The sequence below is a fragment of the Myotis myotis genome, unplaced genomic scaffold, assembly GCF_014108235.1.
Source record: "Myotis myotis isolate mMyoMyo1 unplaced genomic scaffold, mMyoMyo1.p scaffold_m19_p_7, whole genome shotgun sequence".
In the NCBI taxonomy this organism is placed as follows: domain Eukaryota; kingdom Metazoa; phylum Chordata; class Mammalia; order Chiroptera; family Vespertilionidae; genus Myotis; species Myotis myotis.
The window spans coordinates 2,667,501-2,689,460 of NW_023416379.1; the positions used below are offsets into that span (position 1 = coordinate 2,667,501).

A 21,960-nucleotide genomic window follows, 5' to 3' on the forward strand; every position below is an offset into this window, starting at 1 on the left:
GACAGGACGTGTCCGGGAGACAAGTGGCTGCTGCTCTCCGAGCCCCGCCACCCGCTCCATCATGGGCGGCTGCCCGGTCTCAGAACAGCGGAGAGGCCCCGGCACCAGGCAGTTCCGAGGCACCGCCCTCTGCCATGTGCTCCTCTGGGCCGGAGCGGGACTGTCCGCCAAGGTGGCCGGCGGCCCGGGGCTCCCTCCGAGGCTGCCCGCCGCCTCGCTTCGCCCGCCACGCGTGGGCACCGGGCGCTGTCCCCACAGCCGGCGGGCTCTCCAGCCGGGCCCCGACTTACCTTCCACGCGATCTTGTTCCCTTTCGAGTCATGCTCCAGGGCGATGGGGAAGTCTCCGCGCTCGTAAAATTTCCGGAAGGCTGTGGGCTTGGTCGGTCTCTCCTTAAATGCACCTGCCGTGGGCGGGCCTTTCACCTTCAGAGAAAACAGCAGGATCCGATTTTAAACCAAGCCGAGGCACATACAGGGCGAGGCCTGGTGTTCTTAAGGCCCAGGCTGCCTAAAACATTCTGGCTGGTGAAGAGCAGATTACTAATAATGAACAAAGAAAACCTCACGACTACCATCGAACATGTTTTAGAATCATTGTGAAGTGTCTCCTTTATTTCAAGCTACTTTAGAGAGTATTCCTAGAAAATGTCGCGTTAAAATATTACTTTATACGGAAGAAAAGCCTGAACATTAGTTTAAAATTTTTTTAATAAAGGCATTTAAGCTCAGAGTGTTTAACTTCAAGTTTTCTAACAATTGCAACAGGGACATTGCCTAATTTTATGCAGATGTTCCCTCACTATATCTCTAGAGAATACATTTTTTTTTCTGTTCTAAATACAAATGTATCCACAACCTTATAAAAGGACATCATACTATTTTCTTAATATTCTACACAATCCACTCCAACATTCCAAGTAATTTAAAAATCCGTACATAAAAAAAATCCAGTGAAAAATAACTGGAAATGTAATAAAGACAGTATTACTGGAAATCAGGCAGAAGGATGTGACTTGACTAAACGCCTTTAAAAACAAGGAAAACTACTGTTAGGAATCCTGCTGGAAGCCCCGGGTTTGTAGAACAACCACTGTAAATTTTATTTAATGTCTCCAGAATTTTACTCCAATTTATTATTATTAAAAATGCAGGGCAAATAAGGAGCCATAAATCAAACTAGGTTTGTGGAGAAATGCAATTAGGACCAGCCTGAGGGTGGGGGCTGTCCCTAAACCAATTAGGAGGAGTGGATGGCGCAGCAGAATGCTTTTAATAAAATCTCATGCACTCGGGGGCCGCCATATCGAATGCACTTGGGGGCAAGTCCAGATGCCAGAGGTCCTTACAGGCATTTAGTGAATGTGCTGCAATGGACGTAGGACTCAGGTCACTGTCTGTCATATGGTCACAGGACTAATAATAATTAGTAGGAAGGAATTTCAGGCTCTTGAAAATTATCATAGTTTGAAATTTTCCTTTTCAGCTGCTCTATTGTTAGCATAACTGAAGCTGCTAAAAACAAAACAACAACAACAAAACCCACCTTTTCCCTTCAGGTGGGGAATCTACACCGTGTCCTTCTAATGGGCCCATTTAGCCGACTCACTAAGATTGAAACAATAAAATGCACAGTCATTGATTTCCTATTGTCATCAGTTTCAACCTGAAATTTGGATCCATGAAAACGCATTGGTTACGCCTCTGATGAGCGAGAGTTGCATCGTCTCTGAGCCTCCCAGGCCCTGGAATGCGGCCCCAGGACCCGCAAGTGTGTGGCCATCAGTCCAGGCTTCTGAGTAGGACCTACTACAATCCAGTGTCTGCCCCATTGGCCGACTGTAATTGCTTTACTCTATCTGAACTATCGCAATACCTATGGGCACCAAATGGCCAGGAAATTGCTTGCAAAATATTACACTAAGCGAATCTGACTGTAATGGTAGATGTGGCGGCAGCTCATACAACCAGGTAGCGATTCCAGGAAGCTTTAACAATATAACAACGTAATGACAGAACAAAGCATTATGACAGCAATGTTCTTGTTAGTAACAGCCAGCAAAGATAACAAGAGCATATATGAATATTTATGTGAATAAATATTCAATAAACATAGATTACTCTGGAGTCCTTCAAAGCCAGGCCCTGCGGGTAACAGTGAGGGCAGGGAAAACCCGCGTGAGGTGGGTGACCTATTTCGGGAGGATTATCCCACCAAGGACCACAGGATGGCTGGTCAGGAGGATGCAGGGTCAGGACGATGAGTCTGAACTTCACAGGCACGAGGCGGCCAAGGCCTGGCATTAGGGGGTGGGGGATAGAAAACAACAAGATCTGCGGATCTGTGTCCATTGCTTATAAACATCATTGGTTTCAACAAAACAGACAAGGAAATCAGAGCTTACATTCAATGACCCGGCAGAAACCAGAGAGTTAGTACAGAGTAGGGAGGAGATCCTGAGGCAGCACAGGGGCCTGGGCCCGGGACTAGAAAACACGGGGTGTCCACGAAGCCACGTTAAGACCAGGTGGTCAGACGCTGACGGCAAAATGTCACCTCCGCTCCACTCCCTGTTCAAAAACGCAGGGGTGGCTGAATTTATCTCCCTTCTAAGTGCCTGTGTCAACTCGACCCACATGCTCAGGTGACCTCTACGTGACCTCCCTAGGGTGGCCGTAATGAGCAGTTGCCATCTTGCTCCCACAGCACAGGTGCAAGAACATACCAGGCAACACAGCTGGAAAGGAAGCCACCGACCCGAAATGGAAAATTCTGCAAGCCCGCCTTTTTGCAAAAAGCCCGCCTTTTTGCATAAACCCACCTTGTCCCCAGCTTATGAAAGCAGCCAAGCCAAGCCAGACCCTGAGCCAGGCAGACACCTTCCTTTCCTCTGTGCTGCCTCCCTGGTGCTCAAGCATAAGCTTAAGAAAATCTGTCTGGAAATCTCTCTGGGTTTCCTCTCGATTTCTGTCTTAGGGAACCCAAGAGCCCCAATGCTGGCAACAATTTGAGCCCCAATCCCTCTGCCTCTATAGAAAACGAGCTTTGTCACTGGGGTCGGGAAAATCTAAACAGGAAATAGCTAAGGCACATGGCTGATTGAGCAAGGAGAGCTAGAGGCACTGATTCTATCACGGAGGCCCCACCCCCATGGGGTCATCTCATAAACCTAGAGGCCTCCCAGAGGCCCGCCTCCCAACACCATCACTTCAGCAGATGAGCTTTGAGGGAACACAGTCCATAGCATCTTCCTTCTGTTCGGTTTGGATTACTGTGTTTAACAAATGAGGATGATGTTTCCTCATTTTAGTACAAATGCCATATGCTTGCATTCGTGAACGTATGTTTATATATTTTTCCAAATTAATATCAATTTGTATGACCTTTTTATACTGAAAGATATTAACCATTTGTGGCATTTGTGGCAAATATCTCACCATCTCTGCTTTCCAGTTGTATTTGTTTAGTGTTTAAAGGTTTAAATTATTTGTAGGAAAGTCTTTTGCCTCCAGCTTTATCTTCTCTAGACCATTCCTCTGTCAACCATATGATGAATATTCTAATAGACTAATTAAATCATATCTCTCATCTACTTAAAACCCATACATTACTTCCCACTGATGCTCTACACAAAGATACGTGCCAGCTGACTGGGATCTCTCCAGTCATTCCTCTGCAGGCACCCCAAGCTTAATTCATCCCCAAACCCCAGCTGACCTCAGACCTGCCCTGCTCGCTGGTCGCCATGGTGTTGCTGTTCCATCAACCTGTACTCCTTCCTCGCCCCTCACTGCTTTCTCCTGAAGAGCTCCTAATCACCTTCAAGACTCAGCACAAATCTCATCTCTACTAAGAAGCCTTTCCTAATAACCACAACCCACCCTTCTTCACATTCGGCTTGAAGTGCCTGCAGGACAATTAGACTTGGCCATTAAGCCACAATCTGTATGGAGATTATTGGGAGGAGAGGAGGAATCCTAGGCTATTGATGAAGTTTGTCTGTAATTGAAATTGAGGGCTAAATCTATGGAAATTGGGCCCCGCCGGCCTGGCTCAGTGGTTGAGTATCAACCTATGAACCAGGAGGTCACAGTTCAATTTCTGGTGAGGGCACATGCCCAGGTTGAGAGCTCAATCCCCAATGTGGGGCGTGCAGGAGGCAGCCAATCAATGATTCTCTCATCATTAATGTTTCTATCTCTCTCTCCCTCTCCCTTCCTCTTTGAAATCAATTAAAAAATATTTTTAAAAAATCTATGGAAATTGCTAAACTTTTCCAAAGGGAGAGTATACGGTGAAAAAAAGTCTGAGAACTTGGGCCATTACCTGGAGATTTGATAGCAAGTGGATTCTATGGGGGAATAGGGTTGATGGCAAGAGAATGGGGAAAGGATGGTGTCAGAGAAAGCAGCGAATGACAGGGATACTGTTTAAAACATGATACAACAGAGGTCAGTTGCGAAGAGAACTGAAAGTCCTCTGAAAACTCACAAAGCTAGAGTGGCAGGACAGGGTGAAAGCCCGCCCGCCCACCGTGCCCTGAGGAGTAAGTGGGACGTGAAAGTGAAACCACACCTACCCTTTGGGAACCTCCTGCCCTATGGCTGGTCAAGGTCTGAGTTGCTATCAAGGTGTGACTGCTAATGGAGGGGAAAGTCAATGGTAACTGAAAATGGGGACATAAAAGAATATCAATAGGCATAATACTTGAATTCAGAGACTATTTAATCACAGAACCAGAATGGATTCTAGAAGAGAAGACATATTTACAACTAAAAAGGCCAGAAAAAGAAATGTCTATGTTTTTCAGTGTTAGAAACTTATCAATGTGCATTTAAGAACCTAAGGACACAAAAACAACAGTATTTCTTAGAAACAGAGTTAAGAAATTGGCTCAAGAATCGGTCCTACCGATATCATCTCTGCACTGAAAAATGTAATGAACGTGTATCCCCAAGCCCCTGGCCTGGTGCTCCTGGAGACACAGGGTCACTCAGATATCTCACCCTCAAGGTAGATGTCGCTAAGAAGAGGGAGGAATATCCCCACAATCTCCTATAGAAGTGAGAAGGTGGCTAATGGCGCAGAAAGAGATGCAGAACTCTGAACGCCCGAAGATAAAGCCTTGCTCCTTTTAAAACTGCTCCTTTCCATTAGAAATTGTTACTTAGCCTTTCAAAGTGCCTCTGTGTTTCAGCTGAGCCAGGCAGAAATACATTGTAATTTCCCATGAACCTGAATTCTGTCGATATTAATCATTAGAAATAACTATCAGGGAAGTTGGTTTGTCTATTTATCATCTTTGTTATTATTAAATCAGAATTAATTTGCCTGCATTTTCTGTATATTTCTTAGACCTAAATAATTATCAATTATTACCACAATTTTCATAGCTGAAAAGTCACTGCCAATGAGACCAAATGCGTATTTCCTTTCTATGTAAAACCTCTCATAGCGAAACCCACATTTATATTTTGAAATTCACTTGTATAAATGGGGAAATTTTGCTAAAATCTAAGGCTTGTGCAATACTTAAAATGAAATAAATTAATCTAATGTGCTTGCAGAGACTAGTTTAAATATGAGTAGCATAAATAAAAATTAAAGCTAGTATTATGAATATTGTAATAAGTTACATTTAAATTAGCACTGTCCTATGATGATTATGAAAAAAACACACACAAACAACGTATAGTTTTTCAGATCGGGAGGATGAGGAAGATCGGTACATGAAGAGAGTCACCGGAGTGGGAAGACTAATGTTCCAATTTAAAAAATTAGAACCCTTCAGTACTGGGCTTCCCTCTCCTACTTGACGGAAGTTATGCCTCGTTCCCTAGGGCCATGGTCCGCAAACTGCAGCTCGCAGGCCACCTGCGGCTCTTTGGCCCCTTGAGTGTGGCTCTTCCTAAGCCTTAGGAGTACCCTAATTAAGTTAATAACAATGTACCTACCTATATAGTTTAAGTTTAAAAAATTTGGCTCTCAAAAGAAATTTCAATCGTTGTACTGTTGATATTTGGCTCTGTTGACTAATGAGTTGGCCGACCACTGCCCTAGGGGATCCGAGGAGGCTCATGGAGGCACAGGCAGCACAGACACATAAACGGGGGTGGGGGTGGGAGGGAGGAGGGGGGAGGGGGTGAGCGACCCTCCGACAGACACCACTTCCTCATGTGTCAGATAAAAAAATTACCCTGGTGACCTCCGAACCCTTCCCACACCTCCATGACGTGCATGTGTGTTCATTCATTCATCAAATACCAGGGCACAGTATCATCAGAGAACTCGCCCACTGGTGGAGCCAAGAGGGGCTCACAGGGCACGCACACGCCTTATCTCAGCCTCGATAAACTGAGGCCCAAAGGAACCGTGGAAACACACCCGGTCTGCACGTCAAGGCTCATCTTTCTCAGCTCGGTCACCTTAGCAGTGGCCTCGGCTTCAAAGAGCCAGGCCTCCCTCGGGCCAGCGCCCACCGACGGGACCCAGAACGGCTTCCGCCACGCGGTGCGCCCTGAGCTCTCCAAGATCTCCAAGTCACTCACGGCCACTGAGCTTGACATTCCTAACTAAAGTGGAGCACACGCGGATCTGAGGTTTTATTTCAGAGCTGCCCCGAAAGCAATGGTCGCTCTGCACAATTTCCCCTCGATTGTTCTGTGTAAAGTGCCAGGCGCTGGTGCGCCTTTAAATTCTCTGCTGGAGGGAAAGATTGATCGTCTTTCCTCACAAAATTAGATGCAATAATCAAATGACACCAAGGAAAGCTGGGAGGCTGAGGTTTCCTCTCAAGCTGCTCTCTCCCTGCAGGTGAGTACAGGAAGATGCCACGGGTGTGAGTGCCCGGCTGGCTGGGATTCCTGCTATCAGCTCGTCGCCAGCGAGTCCTGGAGATGCCAATGGAGACCGCACCGTTTAGCCCCTGTCCTGTGGAGCTGATAAACGCCCGCGGTCAGACAGCTCGGCTAACTCGCTGTCATCCTCCACGGAGACCCCGAGTGAGTGAGTGAGCGAGCGAGCCAGATGGGGAAGGAGAGTGTAAAGGGAGCGGGGGGGGCGGGGGGGCGCAGGCATTCTGGCCCCCTTACACGTTCAACGTGTAAAGCCTGGCAAACCGTTTGTATCTAAACACACCCCTGCTTTGTCTTGTAGCAGAGTTATTTCTTGCTGAATAATTAGAGTGAAAATGTTATTTTTGTCTGTGGAAGAGGCTATTACCATTCACATTTTACATATCATGAATATTTTAATAGAAAATTTTAAAATCCTTGTGTCTAATGATGCAAACTGATATTCTGCGGCAGAAGCTAGCTGTTTAATGGAAAACAATGTTTAGAACTGTCTACAATAAAAGATATTTATACTGGTTAAAAAAAAGACTTGTACTGCGCCTTCAGTCTACTGGCTCCCTCTCAATTACTTTGAGAGTTCACACAGTTTACAGAGATATTAAATACCCGGGTTAGACCTTTTAAATCTAGTAGACATGTAAAGGAATTAATGTGCTAAAACAGATAGGTTATCATACATACAAAGCACACGTCTGACAACTTAACTGGAAGATAACATAATAAGAAATGCTAGATTATGGTCTTATTAGTCAGATTTTTTTCCACCATGGTTTCCACCACAGCTCATTCAACCATAAAGGAAAAGTTAAGAATGTATCTCAGTAGTGTGTTGTCTGTCCTAGGTCAAGGTATCAGTGCATCATACACTATGCAGATGTAATATGTTAATGTGTTTTTATTTACTGTATATATACACACATATTCCTTGGTATCTCACAAGCGCTAAATCTCAAAAGCTAAAGTGAGTTCCAGTGTGAATACGTCTCTCTCCTTTGTATTCTAAAATCATGCACATTCAATAAGGTTAATAAAGACAAATTATGAGCTTCATTCACTGTAACGTCAGGAGAAAAATTAACCACGAAGAGCTAGCTACGATAAGGCTCCTGTCGTGTGGGAAGAAGGGAGAGATAAAACACGCTGAGTGCTGAGAGCGAGCACTGACGGATTCAAAAGCATCGGAGGCAAAGGTCAGTTCTGGGGAGGAAGGCCCATGAAAGGCAAACTCTGGTTCTTATTTGCAACAAATGGGTATAAATGGGGCTTACAGCAGAAGGCCTTTCATAGCCATTTGGCGTCAGAGAAGCCGAAGAGAAAGGCACCAAAGCCAGTGCCTGCTGAACAAACGATGTTTGCAACCTCCTTTCTCTCTGAAAGCAGAGAGAGCTTCCGGCCCTCCCAGAATTCACCCTCCACCGAGACCCAGGAGCCTACTGCCCATGCCAGGCCCGGAAGAGCCGACTCGCAGTGCTGAGGCCACAAGGGGACCCAGCACAGCATCCGAACAAGACACCATAGAAAAAACCATCGGTGAGAGGCCATGCAGAGGTGAACACGGTGACAGGGATTTTGCCAATAAGTTTAACAGTTGGCTGAAGCCACGACTTCTTTTAAAGAAAACAAAAAAGTAGAAACGTAAGAACAGAGACAGAGAAGGGAGGATATGAGAGGCAACGGAGCTGACTGAACTCTGAGAACAAGTAGAAGTGAACCTTTCCGATTATGAAGATGAAGCTGGGAGAAGCGAAAGGAAAAAGGCGCATTTGAATACAAAGAGGACACAGGTGAGTGAAATGAGAAAAATGGATGATGTGAAAGAACAAGAAAGACCATCAAAGGAGATTTAACATACAACTGAAGTTCTCACAGAGGAAGCACAAAAGAATAAGAAAAACATCACATACGGAAAATCATGCTTAAAAAACCTCTTTTGATATGTAAGAACTACTTACCTGAGATAAAGACAGAACTCTGGGAAATGTTCTGAAGAAATGATCTCTTTGATCCAGGGGGAATATTAAGCAAAGCCAATCCCAGAAACACATATTAGTAAATGTATCAGAATGAAAAAATAAAAAGATCTTTATAAAACTCATAGGAAAGATCAAGTCCCTGGCAAGAACCAGGCTGACTTCATACTTTTCCATTTTAACATTTGGTGGCAGGAGGCAATGGAAACACCTAGAAGATTCACAAGAAAGAGTAGCCACAATACATATTTCCAGGGAAACTCCCTTCACATATAAAGTCTACATAGAAATCGTTTCTGAAAATCAAGTATTCAAAGAAAATTGTTACTATAAACCCTTTAGGAAACTTAAAGACAACCTTGGGGTTCTCAGTGGAGAACTTGGCCTTAGCAAGTCAGCAGGGGCTACAAAAGATACACGCCACATGCAAACGATGCAATTGACACAACCAGGAGAGAGAGGAGAAGGCAGGTGGGGTGAAGAAAGTTCGCTCTTTGCTTCATCTATTACCACTGGGAGCCAAAGGCATTCACTTAGAGCATAAAACTATATTTAACTGGTAAACACAAAGAAAGATAATACTGACTAATATCGGGCGGTGCTATAGAGGGGAAAAGAAAAAATGCCAATATTTTCATTGTTCATATTAGAGAATACCTACTATAAAAAATAGGAGATTGTAGCTGTTATATGCAGTTATAATTGCAAACATAAGCATTAAAACAAAAGAACTATGCACGCACCCTTTCATATGCCCGTGAGCAAAGAAAACAGAACACACCTCTATGCTACCAGACGACCAAAAATACCTGGTGCTATGAGGTGTTAGAGAAGAGCGGGAGGAACAGCAAGTGGCCTTCCTGCCTGTTGGGTGAAAGGGCGAGGGCTACGCCCTCCATCTTGCCCCGAATCCTCCATGTTGGGGCAGCAGCCCTGTGCTCAGCAAGCACCTTCTTCCCGGAAGCCCAAGCCTCTGCTAGCCACGCCCAGGATTTCTTTAAAGTAACCAATGACAATCAAGGGACATGCGCGCCATAGATATGACCACATCCTGTGTAACAAGACCCGACTTGCACCTGGCCAATCGGCAGGGCCCACAGTCATCTCTCCTCCCCTTACTCCACCCCCCTATAAAACTCCTCTTCCCACCGGGCTAGCCCTCTCTTTGCCACTTGCCGCTGTGTCGGTAAGGAGGGTAGGGGAGCCAAACCCGGGTTTGAATAAAAGACTCTCTGCTTTTGCATCGGACTCGGCTGGCTCCCTGGTGTGGTCTCTTGGGGATCCTAAATCTGGGCATAACATTGGGTATAAACAGATAGCGCCTCTTTGGGACCCACTCGGCCGGTCTAGTGAAGGTGCATCTGCCCTGCGACCAGGCGCGTGCGGCCCCAGGCCTCTGCCCCAGGGAACCCCTGCGCGTGACCTGTCTTTCTCCGTGGGAAGGAGCGCTGGGAGGTGCTTGTGCGCATGTGCACAGCAGCACTGCGTGCCACAGCAAAGGAGGAGCAACACAAAGTCCGCAGTAAGTAAAGTGGGTAAAGGGTGACGGCGTCTCCCTAGGATGGACCACGGTGGGAACAGGAACCCACTGCAGATCTGCCCACGGACCTGCCTGAAGAGGGAGCCCGTGTTGAAGGATGCTCAACCCTACCGTGGTTGCTCCCTCTCAGTTCAGGGCTCAGAGAGAAACCGTATCAGGGCCCCTAGCAACGAAGTGGCGCCTGCTCCTCATTGCTGTTTCCAGACTAGTCTATAGGATGTTGATAATCCGACCAGTATCCTGGCCTCGCCAGTTCCTTAACCTGTTCTCCGTCAGTGATCTTGATTGGCATCCTGGCCAGCCAGGGACTCCAAGGTTGCTAGAAAAGACTGCAGCCCCTGCATAATTTTAACCTCAAGCTCGCTGCTCTGAGGCCACCATTTCTTACATTTCTAGCTCAATTCCTCTCAAGCCCTAACCTTAAAACACTTCGCCACTATGGACCTCCCTTTAACTGCCCCGATCCCCTCTTTCCACACCTCATGGTCAATCAGTATAATAATTTCTCCTTCCTGCTCATCCTCTACCCCCGCACCCCTCTCCTGGCTTGTGGTACTTGTAAACGCGAACGCTGCTGCCGAAATCAGGCTCTGCCAACACTGTGCAAGCACATGCAGCTGGGTTTAGCGGCAGCAAAGCCACTGAGCTGACAATGGCATTACCCCGCCCCCACCCTTCCCCTCTACCACTCACACAGGCGACGATTTCATGCCATCCAGTCTCTCCTCTTCCCCTCCTCATTCCCAGCCTATGGTCTCGCTTCCCATCACTGACAGAGAAACAACACAGAGAACTTGCAGGCGCTCCCACCCCCGTTTATGCACCTACCGGCATGTAAAACGCCTGCCTGCCCCTCGGGGGCCCCTGTTCAGGAAAGCTTTCCGGGACCGCCCTGCATGCAGGTGCACGTGACCCTGCACTCCCACATTCCTTCCAGAACAGAGGACTAGGTGGTGACATTTACTTTAAATAATCTAAATAAAGGTAAAAAGCAACAGGGCGGGGCCCATCCGAATGCCAATGAGAGACACACTCAGTGCCAGTCATTAATTGACTAAACACATTTCTTGAGCATCTGTTGTTCTAGTTCCAGGAATTTAGGGGTGAACAAGACAGGTTAGGTGCCTGCCCCCCGGAATTTACAGTACACACGGACCAGGCCACCCGTAAAGCCGCCTATCAACACATTGTTCAAGGTAACAAGACCAGAGCCGGCCCAGGAGCATGTGGCTGTGACATTTCTGAAAATGGGAAAGCTGGACAGCAGAAGAGGGAAGAGTCAACAGGACGCTAAGGCCTCGCACCTGGGTCCTGCTCTGTGGAAACGGGAACGTCAAGATGAAGCATGGAGCCAGCAGGAGCCAGTGTGGGAACCGAAGCCAGCGCACCCACTGGACCAGTTCTCAGTCCTTATGGGGGAGGCCCCTGTGCAATGTGGCTGCTTCCTTCTAAGTCCCACCCTCGCGATGAAGCACATCTTAATGTGTGTGACGTTACAAGACCACGTGTATAAACTGGAAGCATCACGCTAATGCCACCTGACTATGGTGCGATTCTAGGGGAAAAACTGCTTAGAAATAGTATGCTCCTTTGCACTAACAAAATTCTACTTCCTGTTTAATATACGTTTCTCCTTCGGACGTTTTCCCCAGACAGCACACAGCAGTACAAGGCTGAGGTTTCCTGAGCAATACGTCTTGCCGTTTCATGAGGGCTCTCTAGTCAGATGTGCCCCAGGTTTTAGAGGCGCAAAGGGATTGGAAGGGTGTCTTCAGGTCTCTCCCGGCTTCAGGGTGTCTATGACACATGCGGGATCAGCGCGGATGCAGACGCGAATGCTCTCAGGGACGCTTTAAGGAGCAAAAGCCTCTCCAGAAGCCACGGATGCCCTGAGCCTAGTCACGCGGCAGGATGCAGTCCGTGCAGGGCATGGTGTTCACGGTGCATTGGGAGAGGAGCGCGCGGCACAGTTCTCAAAGGGGAGGACACATGATCAGTGAGCCAGGAAGACTGAGAGATGAGGAAAGACGGGGAATTAACTGTGATGGAATGGCTAAGCAGAGAAAGATTACAAAGGAGATGTAGGGCGCGGCTATAGGGTAAGCCTCGGGCTGACCTGCTGGCAAAGCCACAAACAAGTCCCAGCTTAGAGGGCACAGTCCTCTTAGCATAATTAGCTTGACCTTATGAGGCTCCCTAGATCTTATCTGGGAAGCTAATGGGCTGAGAGAGGTGCAGCAAGTGCTGCCAAAACAAGTGAAACTCACAAGAACATTGTAACTATGGTGACCACTCCCTTGTTTACCCCTGGCTATAAAATAAAGGCTCAGCTTGCCTCTGGATCTCTCTCTGTGGCCTCCGCCAGGCACAGGAAGATCCACCTAGACCAGGGGTGGGCAAAGTTTTTAACTCAAGGGCCACAATGGGTTCTTAAACTGGACGGGAGGCTGGAACAAAAGCATGGCTGGAGTGTTTGTGTGAACTACTATAAATTCAAAGTAAGCATCATTACATAAAAGGGTACGGTCTTTTTTTTTTTTTTTTAGTTTTACTCATTTCAAACGGGCCATAGTTTGCCCACGGCTGACCTAGACCCAGCTTATTCTCTCTGTCTGTCATTTCTTCATCCTTTTGCTGCCCTCACTCAGGCTTGCCGAACCCTTGGCTGAGAAAAATTACAAAGGAGAAAATTATTTGACTTGTTACAAAACATAGAACACTCCACTAGGGTATTTATGCTTGAACTAGAGAAGGGGAACCTACATGAGCACCTGTGAAGGCTGGGAGCATGCATGTCTGTGCTATTTAATTGTAATAAGATCAATATATAGATACACAGATATATAGATATATAGGTCAGTGATGGCGAACCTTTTGAGCTCGGCGTGTCAGCATTTTGAAAAACCTAACTTAACTCTGGTGCCGTGTCACATATAGAAATGTTTTGATATTTGCAACCATAGTAAAACAAAGACTTATATTTCTGATATTCATTTTATATATTTAAATGCCATTTAACAAAGAAAAATCAACCAAAAAAATGAGTTCGCGTGTCACCTCTGATACGTGTGTCATAGGTTCGCCATCACTGATATAGGTATATAGATATATTTTCACCCCAGTCCCTGTTGTACCATCATTGCCAATTTAGAAATATTTAGCTCATGGCAGCATTAACCAAAGGAAACAAGTATTTTTTACAACCACATTAGATCTAAAAACAGTTAAATATCATTGAGATTATACTCGACTATGTAAACAAATAATATAAAAGCAGAATCGCTTTATGCAGATAAGACAGAATTGCCTACTATTTTAGATCCAGCTTTAATATCAGTAATTGACATTGGAGAATGGTAGGCCACCCACACTATAGGCTGATTTTTCTGTGCAGAGAGAAATGTGGGTTTGGAGGACATGGCTCAACTCATCCTGAATTGTAATCGAGCTCTTTCTGTAATACTTTTAAGAGTGGTCTACATCAGTGGTCGGCAAACTGCGGCTCGCGAGCCACATGCGGCTTTTTGGCCCCTTGAGTGTGGCTCTTCCACAAAATACCACGTGCGGGCGCGCACATACAGTGCGATTGAAACTTCATGGCCCATGCGCAGAAGTCGGTATTTTGTGGAAGAGTCACACTCAAGGGGCCAAAGAGCCGCATGTGGCTCGTGAGCCGCAGTTTGCCGACCACTGGTCTACATGAATCTGCACTCTACCTGGCCAATCATTTTGGCACAGGTATCTCACCCTGGTTATATAAGGAAACATAGTTAATGCAAATTCACACGAAATTTTCCATTGAGGAAGCCCAAGAGACTTAGGAGAACAGTTCAAATTACTCTCTGATGTCATAGTGAAGGATAAAGTAGTTCATGTACATTTATGTAGGGGATTCATATGATTTGACATGAACCTACTGAATGTTCAAACAGCTAAGTAATATTATGTAAGAAACCTCATCCTATCAGGAAAGGAAAAAATGGGGTTTGAGACCTGCTGCACTAGGTTGTATCCAGGTGTTTCGGATTGAACTCTCAGCCCAAAGTTACTTAAATAATATGGCCCCTTTCTCATCACAGTTGCCCTAAAAAAATATGGTCCCCATTTAAAAAGAAAACAAAAACAAACTCATCGTATAACTTCATCAAGAATAATTTGAGACAGAAGATATTCCTTTTATCTCTATAAAGAAAAAATATGCTCCTTAGTATAACTTATACCTTGAAAATCAACATGATTATGGATTTTTATGGTAATCTTTGTCTTTTTTTCCAAAGATGAGTTGTTAGTTTCCTATAAATAATAGGTATGCTCAAATATTTGATGTGCCAATACAGTTATGCTATAAAATGAAGTAAAAGACATTTATATAGTGTGTCCCCAAAACATGTATACACACTTTAACAGCTGATAACTCACTTAATTTTCACTCTTTTTCAGTGAAATAATGGGTGATTTGAAATAATGGGTGAAACCAGACTAATCTTTGAACAAAGAAAATTTACCCATTAGACTTTTATATGAGGGTACAGAAAAGATAAAGTCTACAGTACAAAACCAGCAACAGTTGACGAATGGAGGGCACACAAATAACAAATGAAATCATTCTTGATGTTTGGGATCCCATTACTTCACATTATCAGCAGTGCCTGGACCAGAACGGTCATCAGTTTAAAAATAGGCATTAACAAAAAATTATTCATTTCTGTCGATTTTTTACAATTTTGAAAATGAACTGTATGTTAATAAACCCTGACTTTATAATCAAAGTGTGCATACAGTTTTGGGGAACACCCTATATATTTCATCAAGACTGTTACCTCGTGTTTTAGGAACTAACGATTGTTTGACAGAAGTATTATAAAAGTGATTATAGCAAAGCTCAGTCAAGGTTCAATTATTCTAAAAACTGCTCCAAGCTTTTTTCTTTAACAAGCAAAAGTTCATTTAGAAAGTCTCAGAGGGAGAAGTGAGCCAGCTGGGCTGTGTGGGCTCAGGAAACTAGCTACAGAGGCAACAGAGGGGCCTTGGAGCTTAGGAGAGAGAGCAAGGCTAGTCCCGCCTGGGAGACGAAAAGGGGGAGAGACTCAGATGCTCAGAGAAAGCTGGCCTGGGAAGGAAGGGGGTCGGGGAAGGCGAAGGCTTGCTCAAGAGAGGGAAGAGCTCGCTGGTCCCTTGTCCTAAGGCTTTTTAATAGTGGGGACTTCAGGGGAGGTCTCAGGAAGCACCTCCATAGAAGAGTCATCAGCTTCCCTGGTGTGTCCACTGATAGGTCTGCACTAGGGCCATCAGTCATCATGGTCCTGAGGTCAGCCATGGTGCTGTCCACCTGGTTTGGTTGCTTTTCTAGGCCTGGAACTGAAAGACACCTGAGGCCTAGATGTTATCTCTGGTTTGACCTGTGGTCAATAGACCGGAGGCTTTGCTCCTAAGGTTATTTGATGCTGATCAGAACCTCATCGTCTTGAGGGCTTAATGCTTAGGGGGGTGGTCGTTCAAGGGCTTGTACGGGAGTCCTATGATCCTCCTCTAAGGAGGTCTACCACATGACTATGACATGTAGGGGAGAAAAGGTCAGGGGAGGGTCTGAGCTGCATGAGCAGCAATAGGAAAGGTCAGGGGCATGCAAAGAGAGGAAAGGTCATCCTGGGAATGAGGTCCCACTCTACAAGGTCTGTTGCTGGGTACCCGGGGCTTTCTGAGCTGGTGACATTCCGTACCTTGCCTATTGTTCCTCCCCTGTTCATGCCTGTCTCACGGCCTACAATGCACCCCATCAAGGACTCTTGGCTCTGAATACTTTAAGGGAAAGGGGCGATGGTCTCTCCTATAGTTGCTTCCTGCTGAAGAGGGACGATGCTTCAAGATTTTAAGAGTCACTGTTACCTCCCTCTGATACAATGGTCAAAAAAGGGGAAAAAAATACCTTCTCTATTCTTTTAGATTCCTTACAAATAATTAATTGATATCTTTAGCTTAAAAACAAAAATAAAAGATAAAATATTTATTTCAATCAATCTTTTAAAATTACTGTCTCAAGATTTTAAAAGCCTGGAGTACTTATTCAACACTGACATTGAACTAGCTTCAGTAAGTTTCAAAAAAAAAAAAAATCCAAGGAAAAGCATTCCGTGCCTCCCAACTCCATAATATTAATGCTTTACATTTTCTTTCTAAATCATGTGTTGTTGGTTTTAAAAAATATTTTACACACCTAATAACCCAGACAAGCGCATGCTGATTATTTATAATCATAGATAAATATTTAATATCAGCTTCAGACAAAGCTTTGCCTAGGAAATGATATATATCTCTCTACATATAACTATATATAGATATATAGATATTAGACTACAAATACATGTTAGACCTCCTGGTAATTTCTTACAAGCGTTTAGAGAAATTAGAACCTTAAAAAAAACACACCTCAGTACATTCCATCAATCAAACAAAGGGAATTAATCTAAGGAATTTGCTGACACACGGAAACATAAAGTGCTCGTTATTGAGGACTGCCAGTATCTTGTAGCTTCTCCACCAGGTAATAAAACGATAAGGACAGAGCACATCAGCAGCCCTCATAAAACTGGTAGATCTTCTTGGTCTGACGGGGTACAAAATAAAACACAGGTGAGCTACCCATAAATGAACGACCTAAAATCAATCATTTCCCCACCACCATGCAGAAGCTATGGGCAGATCACATATTCTCCCCTAGTGTAAACTGTGGATCATGGCAGAAATGTCAGTATTTCTGCTCGCAAAACTGCTACTCTATTGTGTCATTTGAAGTGGTTTTGGAAATGATGACCAATACATAGTTCATTTGCACCATATTCGACGTAAGAGAACTCTGCACTAACAATGCATTTGTTTTTTTGTTTTTTTAATGAAATCTAAGTTAAACCTAAGAGATACAATGCAATTGAAAAAAATTATGTACTCTTTTCAAACTGGATTTGTGAACAATTCACAAGGACAACCTTCACACATTAAAGAGTGAGAAAGAGAAATTTAACAGCAAAATTAAAAATTATATTAGTGCAAAAAACACCTGCTACTATAACAATCAAAACTCCCAATCAACTTTATGGTGTGAAACCCATTAACATTTTGGTTTTATTTTCTGATCAATATCTGAAGCAACATCTGAAGCAGTGCTGGGCACCGGCCCCTCTACACCACAGCCCTGTCCTCTCCCGGGTCTAGGAGTCTCCTTCACGTCAGCGGACAGGAAGAGAAGGGCTGGTTCCCCAGGCGAGCTTTTACTCACTACATGGCCAACAGCATACAGTATTGTCCGTGCACACTCCATTGGCTAAAATTCAGTAAAAAGTCACGTCTAACTGCAAGGCTCGGCTGGAAAATAGAGCCTAACTGTGCTCCCAGGAACATGGGAGGCAGTTTCTAGAGGGCTCTAGCCTTCGCTCACATCCTCCCGTTTCACTGCCACATCCCCACTGTACTTTTCGTTTTACCTGTAGATTACAGTCTCCACAGACAACCCCACGCAGGCATCGCATCAAGCTCAAAGCCGAGGGTCTCTGCGCGATGTGCCCGGCATGAACGCGTGTGACGTGCCCCTCCGTAACCCGACAGGCCGTGGGGGAGCAGGCCGAGGTGACCACAGTGAACACATCCATTAGGAAGGCGTGTGAGCCCCTCAGTCCTGATGGGGAGAGGAGTCCCTTAACTGAGACGTAACCCTGCTCTCTGGATGGAACTCCACCCTACACTGCCTTCCAGGGCGCTGGCTGCTCCCCAGGGAGCTTCCTACTGTGCTGTCTGACATGAGATCATGGTGTCAACCATCATTTTCCTCATTTGCTTTTTGCTTTGCGAGTTCAAAGATCCAGAGACTTGTGTAAAGAATGAACAGGCAGAGGCACCCTTAGCCTTAGTGCCTGTCTCTTCGGCAACATCACAACCCCCAACACTGCGGACTCTGTCTCTTTCCAGGTGGCCGTATGTGCCAATAACCACAGCCAAAGGTCTGTCCTAGCGCCTCTTCTGGTTCCTTTCCTTGCTTCCTTGCCCTCACTGACACAAGTGCTCTCTGTGTGCATGCGCACACATGTGTGAACATCCATGTGGCTACCCTGAAGCTATCAAACAAGCCAGTTGGGAAAGCCATCTCTGTGATCATATGATCCAAGCTGCATCAATTTGCTTAATCTTTTTGTTCAACAGTTTGCTTACCTGGGCTTTTGCAGCTAAGAACTCTCTCGAACATAGTTACTACTATTTTGGATCAAGAAGCAGTTGCAATTTCCAAACCTGGAAGGGTTTTCATCACTGAAATTTCTCCGTTCCCGTTTTCCTCTGTGGAGAAATGTTCTGCCTCTTTCCTGCCACACCTTGCCTGAGGCACCAAGAGAAGCCAACATACACTCTTATTCTGAGACTTTCCGCGCATCTCCCCAGAGCCACAGTCTCAGTAAGCACAAAGTCTGCCTTCCAAACTGTCAAAGCTGATATTAAAAAATATTTGTCATAGACTCACAATATTGATCCATCTCTGCTCTGTCTTTTTCTCACAGTCCTGCTACCCAGCTGCTAAGCCATGAACAAACATGTACTTTTAGATTTTTGTTACAGCATCACCCCAATCAAGAATCAATGTCTATATGAGGAAAACACTATCTGCTATCACACACACACACACACACACACACACACACACACACATACACATACACACACACACACACACACACACACACACGAAAACAAAAAATCTCAGTGGCCAAAAACTCAAAATCTAATTTCTTGGTCGCACAGAGTCCATTGCAGATGTCCCGCTTGGTGGCAGCTTGTAACGCAGTCCTCCCACCTTGTGGGTCTACGTTCCCCAGGTCGCCCCCATCCTTTCACTGCAGGGGAAGACAAACTAGTGGGAAAGAAACAGGCTTGATGAGCTCCCAACACATGGATGAGTGAAAAAACAACAAAGCTCAACTGAGGGACATACAGGAAGACTTGGAGAAATGCAGACTCAAATCTTGTTCTTCTGTGGGAAGACAATATCCTAAACGTGTTATTTTCACCTAATCTATAAAGTCAATAAAATTAGAATTCAACTCATGAAATGGTTAAGGAACTTGACCAAATGACTGCAAATTTGTAATAAAGAGTAAAATATATTAAAAATGGGAACTAGGCATGTGAAAAGATAGTACTCTTAGGTTCAACTAATATAAAAACAAGGAAATGCCATTCTCTCCTAACCAGTTATAGGTTATACTCACAATTATATTCTGTTAGAGGGACCCCAAATCAAACACTTTTAGAGGGAAATCCTATCTAATAAAGAAAATATGCAAATTGACTGTCACTTCGCAACAAAGATGGTGGTGCCCACAGCCAATAAGGAGGGAATATGCAAATTGATGTAACAAAGATGGTGGCAGCCGCTCTGGGCCTCTGGGCAGCACACGAAGGCAGAAGGCAGCTCCGGGCTGGAGCAAAGGCGGTGCCGGCAGCCAGGGAAGGGAAGGCCTATTCTTGCACAAATCTTCGTGCATCGGGCCTCTAGTTAGATAATAAGTCTCAAAATTTATGTTACTATTCTTTGATCCAGTAATTACACTTCTAGAAATTTATATCAATGAGATAATTGGAAAGTTCACAGACTTACTCTTCTAAGTACAAGAATAATTATTGTATTACATTTTAAAATAGAGAAAAACTATTAAATGCATCTAAAGTAGACGCTAGTAAAATAAAAGAAACTGGAAACTACCACCAAAAATTACAATGTAAACTAATTACTCACATAGAATAACATGGCAATACATAGTGAAGAATGGAGCCCAGCAGATATGATGTGATTTCATTTTGCTAGTAACAGGTGTGTGTGTGTGGGGGGGGGGGGGGGAGGGAGCGGAGAGAGAAAGAGAATTGAGAATTGTGGAAAAATGTTTCCAAAATATTGAGAGTGGACTTTCAAGTAGTCTAACAAGAATCACGGTCCTGTTTTGAAACCGGTTCCAGTACCTTTACTTTTACTGTCAGCAGATATATTTTCTGGAAAAAAAGTATGTTAATAGGTATCCCTTCTTTTCACCACTTTTACATGTTCAGTTGTTCATTCCATGTTATCAGACCTTAGCTGTTTTTCAGGTAAGGGACTATGTCATCAACCACCAGGAAGGATGGCAAGAGTGGATATTTCTGGGTGAGTCAGTGACTTAGGCCTTGTGGAAGCTTCAGGATGGAGTTAGTGGGAAAATTATTGGACGCAGATTCAGAAGATCCCTTTCTGCTGCTATGCAGATTGTTGTGCCATCTGAGCTTGAATTTTCCCAACTGTAAAACTGAGACAATAACGCCTACCTTGCAAACTTGGGAGAATTCAATTAGGTAAAATGTTTAAAAGCTCTTAGCATTCCCATTAAAATTTTAAAATACTTTTTTCCTAAAAGTTTGCTTCCATTAAAGCATTTGACAAAAATTATTTCTGAATTTACATGACCTTTGGGATAGAAAACTCCGAATTAAGTTAATATAGCTCATTTTTTCCCGAACACCTTTTTCCCCCTGAAATTTCTCTTAACTAGGTAATTCAGCAAAGTAGCACAGCCAACACCACAAATAAACCACAGATGCACAGGCAGTGCCGTTAAATTAAGTGCTGTTATAATTACTCTAACTTCGTAAAGCATATGGCATTGGAAAATTGACTTTTAGAGACATTGCTATGTTGTACAAAAACAAAAAAATCACCTGAGATGTGAATTGCCTTCAGGTAAGAGCTAACTGAGTTACGCTGCTTAAATTCCGCTAAGATATAGCATTACTTGTGCCCCACTTATCTTAGTGGTTGTGTTAGGGTTTCGACTCAATATTTTTAATACATCCCCATTTATTTTCAAGTGATAAAATGCCACGCATCCAGCAGAGGACATAAAAACCTTCCCTAAGCACACCTCCTTTTCTCCCCACGCCCTTATGGCACTGCAGTCACAGACCTGACTTCTGCGCCTCTTATCAATCCTACACTGCGTTGCTATTTTGTATTGAAACAGTAGATTCGTTTTAAAGATTTCAATAATCAGAAAACATTAGGAATGCTCTAAGGAAATGAGAAAAAGCAAGTATGTTGCTCTGCAGCTTTGGTTCTGGTTTCTGGACCCAGGTTCTCCTCTGGTTTCATTTTCCTTGTTTGAAAGGCTGCCTCTAACATTTCTTTCCCAAGTGAGTGCTGGTGAGAACGTTCTCAGCTGACGTGTGACTGGGAAAGCCCGTCTCTGACAGAGCATTTCTCACGGTGGGCATTGCAGCTTTCATCTCGTAAAGTCGCATTTGTACCTTTTCTATCGCGAATGTCTCTCCTAACTGTAAGCTGCCTCCTCCAGCTCCGAGGTGTGGAATGCACGACGAAAAGCCTTTCACAACCCCCTCCGCCATCAACTCGCACCCAAGCGGCTTCTCCTTCCCCCGCCGCCCACGCCGTCCAGCTCATCCCACCGCCGGTGCGGTTGGTTATATCGCCGTCATATTTCCCCGCTCGGCTCCTTAAAGGGGAGACGGGGTCTCACTCATCCCCCCGAGATCCTGCCTTATACACGGTCACGGTCAACAAATATTTCATTAA

At 44.7% G+C, this 21,960-nt stretch overlaps 1 protein-coding gene across 1 annotated transcript in view; it reads right to left on the reverse strand.

Annotated features, from left to right (window-relative positions):
- PACRG (parkin coregulated) overlaps window positions 1-21,960 on the reverse strand; it is a 303,333-nt gene that overhangs the window by 254,937 nt on the left and 26,436 nt on the right. Inside the window, exon 2 of the mRNA XM_036316019.1 lies at window positions 291-425. Coding sequence (XP_036171912.1) covers window positions 291-425 — 135 coding nt within the window. The remainder of the gene's footprint in view (window positions 1-290; window positions 426-21,960) is intronic.